This window comes from Triticum urartu, chromosome 7, assembly GCF_003073215.2.
Source record: "Triticum urartu cultivar G1812 chromosome 7, Tu2.1, whole genome shotgun sequence".
Classification (NCBI taxonomy): domain Eukaryota; kingdom Viridiplantae; phylum Streptophyta; class Magnoliopsida; order Poales; family Poaceae; genus Triticum; species Triticum urartu.
Window position 1 is genome coordinate 75,824,491 of NC_053028.1, and position 11,003 is coordinate 75,835,493.

Here is an 11,003-nt window from a genome sequence, read left to right on the forward strand (position 1 = left end):
AATGCCTGCAATTTCTGTCAGAAATAGTTGGCATGCTGAATGTTATTAGTTATGAATCGCAATAACAACATTTGTGCTGAGCGCTGACTGAGCACTGCAAAGTTACTGACTGAGTTCCAGGGCCCAAGTGTGTCATCTTACTATCATCAGATATTTGGAAGACAAAAACGTTCCTGACAAATGCTAGCCATTTGGTAATTAAGAGCAAAGCTTACAGCTTCATTTTGGTGAATCCTGTTAAAACCCTGTGCTCGTTTATCTTTCATAATAGTCCTCTCTGAACTACGATGGATCTTCTTAAGAGTAAATTGCTAAATAGAATACCACAAATGGACCTGCTGTTGCACATAACCAACAAACAGGATTAGAAAGGGGGGCACCAAGTGCTCAACTCCCACAGCAGGAGCCACCAAATCAGTGTTGATGTCTGATGCTTCATCTAAGAGAAATGCAGCTGGAAACGGTGAAGTGAACAAAACAAAAGAAAAAGAAGCCTTGGGTACTTTTTATTGAATTCACGAGATTTAGTGTGGTGCTGTTGGATCAACACTCAAAAAAACACAACTAGAAGCACGATCACCAGCTCACAACAAGAACAAGCTACATTTTGCATTTGTAGTAAACACAAGATCATCAACTCATTACTGGCAAGAACCACTGCCTTTTCATTTATACTTAGTACATCATCATCCAAAAAAGAAATGAAAGATCATCAACCCATCGCAAGAACCCCTACAGGTAAATGCCAGAAGAGCGACACTCCAACAGTTGGAGGCAACGATTTCAGAAGTTCTGAATCATAGAACCGCGAGGCCAGAACAGACAGGTTCCCCCTGCCTCTTCGACAAAACGGAGAAAGTTTTAGCTAGCTGAAGAAACACAAGAGCTGATAAGTTTTCTCGACCTATATCCATCTATATGTAAAAGTAGGCATCTAGCTCTGCTGTCATTGTGCCGAGGCGGCCAAGATTCTGAGGAGGTGAACTCTCAGGACTCCTGCTCCGACCTTTCTCTACTCTGCATGGACATCCGGGTATCGCAGCCTACCATAGACTGAATAAGCAGAAATAATGAGTCAGTTAGGAATCAGACCATTAATCAGCAACAATATAAATGACAAGATCAAGAAGTCAAAACCTGAAACAATATAATTTGCAAGGAACTAAGCTTTTATGCACTATCTATTGTAGGATACTATCTGAATTTTGTTAACAGGTTAGAAACTTAGTATCTTCTCTGCAAAGATGTTATGAAAAGGACGAACTGAATTATCTGAATCAAGAAAAGAAATGTGGAACCAGTAGTTTCGACTAGCTTCAGAGTTCAGACGATCTTTTACCATGTGTACACAGACTGATATATTCACAAAAAAAGTGTACACAGACTGATAAATCCACATGGCATTGGCACCTACTATTCCCAATCAACTACTTTTACCTTTCTACAAGACTACATCAGTTTCAGAAAAGTGCCATGTCCTAACAAAACCTATCATAACATCCTTTTTCCAAGCACGATCAGACTAGCACTCACTAAAGCAAGACTCTAAATATTTCTTTTGCATTTTAAGACTCTAAATATCATGTTCATGCAGTAAGCAATATCTAATCTAACATCTGCGGAAAAGAGATTCATGACCACCAGTACATTTCTCGGCAAAGAAGATCACTAGGAAGCAGACCAACAATCTAAATCTCAAAAGTAGTGTAGGAACCGAAATTTGTTCACAGGTTATTCAACACAAGGAAAATGGGCTAAATCTTTTTTATTAAGGCTGAAATAAGAGATGAATCAACTGATTTGGCATTTTAAGTTCCGTAATTGTTCTAGCTTTACAAAAAAAACATTACTGGCGGCGAATTAGGACCAAATAGAGGAACTGAATTGTCTGAATCAAGTTTGACTGTAACCAACACTTTCCACATCTGAATCAAGTATGAAACCAACACTTTTCACATCAAGGTTGAGTGGAAGCATGTTACTTGTGAAATGATTTGTTCCCCACAATAACAAGCTAGCCATATATAGAGCATCTTTACTTGTATAGTACGTACAAGACTACAGCAGTCGCAGACAATTGCCAACTCCTAACAGTTTCAGACACCCCCCAAAAAACAGTTTCAGACCGCAGCAGATTCAGTTAACTATTACTAACAATTTCAGTAAACAGTTTCTCAGACTTTAGCAGTTTGAGTAAACTGTTTGGAAACGCTTAAGTGAACTAGTGTCTGCTCAAACAAGAAGGCAAATTATGTTCAAAACCTGGAAACAATGTAATGTGCAGAAGCTAGTTTTCTTCTTGCAATGATGTTGGATAAAATCTGAATTTTGTTCATACGTTACAAATTCTTTTTCCTACTCCTTTGCCAACACTCAAAACAGCAGAACTAGAAGCACGACCAGCAGCTCACAGAAAGAACCCGCTACATTTTGCATTTCTAGTAAGTTCATAGCCTAACAGAAACACAAGATCATCAACTCATTACTGGCAAGAACCACTGCCTTTTCATTTATACTTGGTGCATCATCATCCAAAAAAGAAATGAAAGATCATCAACCCATCGCAAGAACCCCTACAGGTAAATGCTTCATCCAGGAAGCACCACAGAGATGAATGCCAGAAGATTTCAGAAGTTCTGAATCATAGAACCGCGAGGCCAGAACAGACAGGTTCCCCCTGCCTCTTCGACAAAACGGAACAAGTTTTAGCTAGCAGAAGAAACACAAGAGCTGATAAGTTTTCTCAACCTATATCTATCTATAGGCAAAAGTAGGCGTCCAGTTCTGCTGTCATTGTGTCCGAGGCGGCCAAACTTTTGAGGAGGTTTAACTATCAGGACTCCTGCTCTGATCTTTCTCTACTGTGAGTAGACATCCGGGTATCGCAGCTCATCATAGGCTGAATTAGCGGAAATAACAAGGCAGTTAGGCAGCAGACCAATAATCAATAACAATATATTGACAAGATCAAGAAGTCAAAACCTGAAACAATATAACAAGCAAGGAATTAAGCTTTTATGCACTATCTATTGTAGGATACTATCTGAGTTTTGTTAACAGGTTAGAAACTTAGTATCTTCTCTATAAAGATGAAATGAGATGACTGGACTTGATATGGCTTTTTAGGTTCCATAATTACTACCAGCGGCAAAATGATACGAAATGGACGAACTGAATTATCTGAATCAAGAAAAGAAATGTGGAACCAGTAGTTTCTATTAGCGTCAGAGTTCAGACCAACATTTACACAGTGTGCAGAGTCCCAGGTTTCAGAAACACAAGACTACAACAGTTTCAGATAAATCCACATGGCATTGGCACCTACCGTTCCCATTCAACTACTTTTACTTTTCTACAAGACCACAACAGTTTCAGACAAGTCCCAAGTCATAACAAAACTTATCATACTAATATCATTTTTCCAAGCATGATCAGATTAGCACCTCACTAACTAAGACTGTACATAAAATTCTCATGCAGTAAACAGTATCTAATCCAACATATGTCCACTGTGTAGAACAGATTCAAGACCACCTGTACATTTCCAAAATAAAAACTGAATAACAAGACCAATAATACAGATCATGAACGAAACTTCAGTAAACTTTTTCTCAGACCAATAATAAAAGTTCAGTTAACTGTTTTTCAGACAACAACAACTTCAGTAAACTGTTTTCTCAGACTATAACACTTTCAGTAAACTGTTTCTGAAGCACAAGCAGACTAAAACAGATTTAGTAAACTGTTTCACTTGTTAGCACAATTAGGAGATCATTAGGATATGGGGAGTGGCTCTCACCAGGTGTCCCGGGCAGGTACACGACAATCTAGAGGGTCTCGCCGTTGCCACCGTGGGGCAAAATCTTGACGAGTGGGGTCAAATGCCCATAGCGGCCCGCTCGGACGCACATGGCAAACCCGAATAAGTTCACTGGGCGGTCAAGGCGTTTGTGCACACACTTCCTCACGCTATAAACAAGTCGCCCCTCAAAATGGAGTTCTGCCCAGTCGTTGACGTCCTCGGCGTAGCCCCCCTCGGCACTCGCTAGCGTGAACCGGATCAACCGCCACATCCCTCGCTCTCGTCCTAACTTAACAGAGAGCTTTTGGAGAATCGTCTGCATTAAAGCGCAAGAAACCACGGTTATTGTCGCTCAGGAGTATGAAGACTCTCCGTCCCAGCATGACGGAGAGCTCTCGGGGGTTGCGGCTCTGCAGTAAACCCAGGTGATACTCTGAATTTTCTTACTGAAAACCAACTGCACATTTGGATTTCTCTCGGGATAATGAAATTACACAAATCACAATCTCGGTGCAAATAAACGACACCCAATTCGCCGAAAGCAATTCAAGGGGTATGAAGATCGGGGCATGGCGAACTCACCGGAATCGGGGCAGCAAAGCCAGGCTGAGGCATGTCCGGCCCCCTGAGGGGGATGGTCTGCACTGTCCAGTGCATCATCGAGCTGATGTAGTCGATATCGTCGACGGTGACGCCGGTGTACCACCCTAAAAACTTGCCCGTGTGCTTGCCGTTGGCGCAGAGGTGGCGGCCCCTGGTGTCCCGGAGCAGGACGCTCGTGTTCCCGAGGCCGTTGTCAACGGCTTGCCACATGATAGCCGGCAGCTCCGGCTGGTCGTAATCGCGCTGCTCTGTGCGGTAACCCCGTTGGACGACCGGCGCCCGCGTATCCGTGGCGGCGAGGTAGCGGCCGTAGGCGGCGCTGTAGAGGAGCAGGTAGCTTACGTTGTTGACCTGGTAGATGTGCACTCCCCACGCCGCTTTCAGCGACGCGCGGCGCTCGTGGACGGAGATGCTCCTCCCGTCGCTGTCGGCGTGGAGGTACGTGCCGTGCACGTTGTTGCGCAGCCACACGTACTCCTCCTCATGGAAGTGCTCCATCGGTCGCCGGCGCTGGAGAGCAGAGGCGGTGGGCGCTGCTGCGCGGTGGCGAGAGGTGGGGTTTCTTGGCGCTCCGGCGAGGAGAGGCGAGCTCTTGGTTGCGGCGGTTACGCTGGGCGCCAAGGCGAAGGCGGGGTATTTCAAGGTGCCTGACCCCATCGCCGTCCAGGGCCGCGGGCTTGGGCCTGCGGGCCGTTTCCTCAGCCCCGGCCCATGCTACCGTACTCAGACGCGCCGCGACGGCGGCCGTGGTTGGCAGCACCTCTCCTTCCCTTCCTTCACTGGCGAGCCTCTCGCTCCGCTCTGCCCCAACGCGCCGTCGCCGCCACGATTCGACCGGCGGCCTTGCTCCCTCCTTGCGGTGCCCGAGCGCCCGCTCGTGCGTCGCCACGCCCGCCCGGCGCGAGGGGAGCGAGGCAGCGCGACGGCGCCGAGGAGGAGAGCGAACCACCGCCAGATCCGGCGAGATGGCTAGGGTGTGGTGCTAGCGGCTTGGTGCTTGCTTCGGAGGAAGTGTTGGTCTGATGCTTTGCTGTCGTCTGCGCGCGCGTGGCTCTGTGCGCTGTCCTCTGTTCGCTTGTGAGAGCATCTCCAGCCGCGCCCCCAACAGGCCCCCCAGGCCATTTTTTGGCGCCGGCGCCGAAAAAACGGCCCAGTCGCGCCCCAGGACGCCGAAAATCGCCGGTTCGGCCCTTTTTTCCGCCCGGCGGTCACAGGCCGAACCCGGCGCGCTGGCGAGCAGTTGGGGCTCCGGCGCAAGGGAAAAGCGCGGCTGGCCCACACCGTCAGGGGGAAAGTCAAGGTATTCTTCCCCGACTCGCCTCCCACCCCCGCGCCCTCGGCCACCACTAGCTATATCCCGGCACCGCCCGCCGCCCTACTCCGGTAGATAGCCATTCCCCGCCGGAAAATAGCAGCGCTTCGCCGCGGCAGCCCCTCCAACAGCAGCTGGGCGTTTCCGGCCGCGGAGGCGCAGTTTAGCGGCGGGTACACGCCCACCGAGCGCAAGGTGTTCGGCGATTTGCCTGCCTCGGCGATGGACTCGGATGACGAGGAAGCGCTCGCCGCACTGCTGGAGGAGGAAGCCGAGGCCAGCGTCCAGGAAGAAGAGCATCTCATGATGCTCGCCGCCCTCGCCCAGCCTAGCAAGCAATGAAAAGCCGCGGTGAGGTGCCTCGGCGCCTGGGCGGGTGAAAGCAAAGAACCGGCATCGTCTCGAAGGCTACTGCATGCTCTACTCCGACTACTTCGCCGATGCTCCACTTCACGGCAAGAAAACATTTCGGCGCCGTTATCGGATGAGCCGAAAGCTCTTCCTCAGTATTGTGAATTCCATCTGGGAGTTCGACAACTACTTCAAGTGCAAGATGGATTGCACCGGCGCTCTTGGATTCACCTCCATCCAGAAGTGCACGACAGCGATGAGGATGGTTGCATATGGAGCTCCCGGTGATTCACTCGACAACTATGGGCGCATGGTCGAGTCCACCAGCATAGAGTGTTTCTACAAGTTCTATCGGGCAGTGGTGGCAGTGTTTGGACCACAATACTTGAGAGCACCCAATGCGGAAGACACTGCTCGGATCCTAGCACAGAATGCAGCAAGAGGATTTCCTGGGATGCTTGGAAGCATCGACTGCATGCATTGGAAATGGAAGAATTGCCCATTTGCTTGGCAGGGGATGTACAAAGGCGCCAAAGGCGGTTGCAGTGTGGTGCTTGAGGCGGTGGCCACACAGGACCTCTGGATTTGGCACTCCTTCTTTGGTATGCCAGGAACTCACAATGACATCAACGTGCTGTAGTGCTCTCGTGTCTTTGCCAAACTTGTTGAAGGTCATTCTCCTCCGGTGAACTTCGAGATCAATGGGTGGCACTACAACAAGTGGTACTATCTAGCTGACGGCATCTATCTGAGATGGTCGACATTTGTGAAGACGATCTCAAACCCTGTGGCAGGAGGCAAGAACGCCTGGTTTGCGAAACTTTAGGAGGCTCGCAGGAAGGATGTCGAGCGGGCATTTGATGTGCTCCAATCTCGATTTGCTGTTGTTCGGTACCCCGCTCAGACCTGGTCCAAAGATCAAATGTGGGAGATTATGACTTGCTGTGTCATCTTGCACAACATGATCATCGAGAGCGAGCAAGAAGACCCAGTGTTTGACACTGAACCATACTACAGGCAGGGTCCTCTAGCCGAAGTTGATCACCAGCTACCGGCAACTTGAACTGCCTATCTCAGTATGCGTCAGGAGATCTGTCGTGGTTTTGTCACGGCAGATGTCCTCATGAAAGGACTTAGTCGTGGAGCCATCGCTACGGGTTAGCTTGAAGGGGTTAAAGCGGACACAGGGACGCAAGAGAGTTTATACTAGTTCGGCCCCTTCGATGAAGGTAAAAGCCTACGTCTAGTTGTGATGGAATTGATGGGGTTTCGATGACTAGGGAGCAAACAAGCTTCGCCTAAGTCTCGAGTTGTTGTCTGTTGTCCTTGAACCGCCGCCGGATCGTCCCCTTATATATACGGGTGACGCCCGTCGATTTACAGAGTCCCAACACCGGCTCATAGACGTGTCCGGTTTGGTCTCTACTTATTCCTAACTTACAATACAAGTTACATACCGACGCCGGTTTATGGCTATAGGGCTTAAACCGATTATGGGCCTTAAGCCCTTATCTACCTTCTTGGGCTGTAACATGCTTAACTACTGATGAAGTTAACCCGGCCCAGGTAGGCTGGTTTACGCCCAGTAGTAATATCCCCAACATTGGGCCCCAGATTGATTTGAACAGGTTCATGTCAATCCTTAGCAAAAACTTCATCTTCAACATCTTCTTGTAGTTTGGTGAACCGCCGTGATGTCATCTTCTCTGATTGCTGTAAACCGGCGTGACGTCATCTGTCATAAAGAAACTATCCATGATACCTTCTTGTTTAATAGATCTGCGATAATCGAGGCGACAGCTTTGTTTCTAAACTCACGACCCCTTGATTTTCGCGCCTGACATATGTCCCTTGCCTTATAAATAGGACCAAAGGGTCATTTCCTTTTTTTCCCTTCGTGCCCTTCTGCTTCGTCTTCCTCGCGTCGCCCAGCTTCGGAGCTCTGCCGCCGCCGTCGACCTCTGCACCAACCTTGGCCGCTGCATCACCCTGAACGTACCAGAGCACCGCGGCGACCTTCCGCTTCTTCCTCAGCTCCGGTAAGCCTTCTATCCTTTCCCTCATAGATCTGTTCTAGGGTTTCCATGTTCTTCAGCGTTCATAGCTTGCTTCTCGTTCATATGATAGATCTTTAGACGAGCCCGTGAATCTTTGCTCTGTGTAGCAGTAGTTTTTATCCTCTGTTTTCACTTCCGCATATTAAGACCATAGATCTCATCCGTACCTTCGCTCATTGATTCGGCACTGCTCCTCTTAGGCCTTGAATATTTATCTCCTTTATGAACATGTTCCAGATCCAAAGCTATAATATAATCTTGTGAAATCTGTTTTTGTGTACTTACTCATCTGCAGTCTTGACTGTCCAATGTTTAGACCAGGCGGTTTAACTTGTAGACAAAATTGTCAAACCGGTATATACCATTAGTCCCCTTGTTGAACCGCCAGAAACCCTTAGGTAGATACTGCCGCTTTGTAGAACTCCGGTTTATAAATAACTGCCTCCGGTTTAGCAAACATATGCATCAGCATATGCCTTCCCAACATATTCTTGAACCGGTAATTACTACCTTGCAGACTGCGCTATGGCCAAACAAGTGTACAAGTGCAACTGGGTCCCTTCTCGCGTGACCGAGACTCAACTGAAAAATTTAGTCAAAACTGGCGCTTTAAGCAGACAAGATGTTATTCACTGGAGGGTCCCTGGCCCAGAATGTCCTCCCACTCCTCAAGAGGGAGAAGTTGTTGTTTTTGCTGATCATCTGGCCCGGGGCTTCAATCCTCCTGGTTCAAAATTTTACCGGGATGTCCTAGCCAATTTCCAACTCCGTCCACAGGATACTGGCCCCAACTCCGTGACCAACATCTGTCATTTTCAAGTACTCTGTGAAGTGTTCTTTCAAGAGGAGCCCACAGTTGAACTATTCAGAGATTGCTTCCATCTAAACCGCCGCGCTGAATTTACTGACGGTTCCAATACAGAGTTAGGTGGTATGGCGATTCAAAAAAGGAAAGAGGTCACTTACCCTCACGCCAAACTGCACAGCCATCCCAAAGAGTGGAATCAAACATGGTTTTACTGCAAAGATACCTCTCCTTCTGAAGAAAATCCTTTGCCGGGTTATCGTCCAGAGCGGCTAAGCAACACGCATCCCTTCCCACAGAGGCTGACTGCTAAGGAGAGAAGCAAATATGCTCCTCAAATTATCCAAGCTCAGGGCCTTCATGGCTAACGGGTTAACAGGGGTTGATCTTGCTCGCTGTTGGATATCTTGGAGCATATTGCCCTTAAGCCAGCGCTCCGGGTTGATGTGCGAGTACACTGGCAGTGTAAACGACCCGCTACGACACATTGACATCCAGCTCACAGACGACGAAGTTACAGAGGCTGTGAAAAAGATATTGAACGAACCGGAAGCTATCTGTGCTCAAACCGGCCTACTTCCACTACAAGAAATATGTCAACTTATGACCTTCTGTCGGTGACCCTCGAAGAATTGGTCATAAATTTATGACCATTTCAGACCAATTGGTCAAAAGCTGTTCGGGGGGCTCCAAACCCTAAACCATTGCGACCATTTTGGTCAGAAAGGTCGTAATTTCCTCACACGAAAAGGTCATAAAGCAAATAGCGCTAGTCCGCTGCCTTATTTCTAGTTGTTAACGACCAATATAGATGGTCATAGCCTTGTAAATTGTGGTGGGTTGCTATGACTAGGCGCCACCTCATCAGTTTTGCCTATGTGTCATGTCCATGTGGCAGTTTTTGCCCTAGGTTGTGAAGCAACCTATATTTCTGTCATTCCCAAAATTCCCAAAAAAATCTCATAAATTCTTTGGGTCATATCTTCGTCAAAAATGTAAAAACCTTCCTTGCCTAGTTCAAAAATAATTCAAAAATATTCATTTTCCTATTATGTTCAGAACAACAGTTTGTGAAGGAAGTACCACTTTGGCATGTCCAAATAGTATCCATTTTCTACAGTGGTTTCCTATGCCCAAATAAACATCTTCCACCAAATGCCAGCTCAATCTATTCATTATTTTGAGCCGAGCTTCAACATACGTATTTATGTCCAGTGTGGTAGTTTGCAAAGCAAGTACCACCCAGGCTCCTCCTTTTGAGCTGAAAATTTGTGAAGATGGTCTTCTTAGTAACTGATCATCCTCAGCCAAAAATCACGCCCATTAGCCATGTACATTTCCTGTACTGCTAATCAAACACTTGGCTGCTAATTCATGTTTGAGCACCGATCGGTCTCCTCGTGAGAATCTTATGTTGTAATTTTCTTCCTAGCACCTACCTGGGGAGTGCCCAACCCACTAGACATATCTAGGCCACCCAAAACACATGGAAACACCACGGTCACGCGGTGACCACGCGGCGGGCATGCGAGTTTACGCGCTCTAGAGATGGGGCCCTCGGCCACCGCCCAAACCTCGACGTATCGCCACCAAACCATGTATTTATGATTAAATAGGTACTTATGTAACTAGAAATGATTTTTGGAAAAAATAAATAGCAAACTATGAGGCAACTGCAGTTCAAATTTGACCCGCTTCCAGCTGAATCGGTGGAAATTTGTCTTTTTCACGAGAGGTGGATCAAAACTTTTTACACCCAACAATTTTGTCAATTGTGCATTAAATATGTCCTAGTATTTTATAAAATTGATTTGGTCCAATTTTGCAACAATTATTTGGTAGTTCCTTCACAAAAAAACCTCCTTTCGGGCACTCAGAAAATGAAAAATGGTTTTTTCGTCCAAAGAAAATGAAAACTTCCTTAGGCAACATTGTTTGCCATTCCAATATGCACCCTTGTGCACAATATGAGATCATTTGAACAAACTATGCCACGAATGTGGCCATAAGATTGATCATTTGGCTTGAAAGCCATGAATCTTCAGAGATGATAGCTCATTTCTGAGAACACTT

At 47.2% G+C, this 11,003-nt stretch overlaps 1 protein-coding gene across 7 annotated transcripts; it reads right to left on the reverse strand.

The window, feature by feature from the left end:
* Positions 1-541: 541 nt before the first annotated feature.
* On the reverse strand, positions 542-5,496 carry LOC125523164. Of its 7 annotated transcripts, XR_007290128.1 has the most exons (4): positions 4,385-5,444; positions 3,800-4,118; positions 2,749-2,899; positions 584-1,053 (listed from the first exon to the last, which is right to left on the reverse strand). XR_007290128.1 is itself a non-coding variant. In XM_048688219.1 (3 exons), the coding sequence occupies exons 1-2, from the start codon at positions 5,060-5,062 to the stop codon at positions 3,828-3,830; spliced, it is 969 nt and encodes a 322-aa protein (XP_048544176.1). In that variant the 5' UTR covers positions 5,063-5,445; the 3' UTR covers positions 581-1,053; positions 3,800-3,827. The 7 variants fall into 7 exon arrangements, 5 of the variants coding, with proteins under 5 accessions (XP_048544179.1, XP_048544176.1, XP_048544175.1 ...); XR_007290129.1 differs by lacking the exon at positions 3,800-4,118 and having other exon boundaries at positions 545-1,053; positions 4,385-5,492; XM_048688219.1 differs by lacking the exon at positions 2,749-2,899 and having other exon boundaries at positions 581-1,053; positions 4,385-5,445.
* Between the last annotated feature and the right edge of the window lie 5,507 nt (positions 5,497-11,003).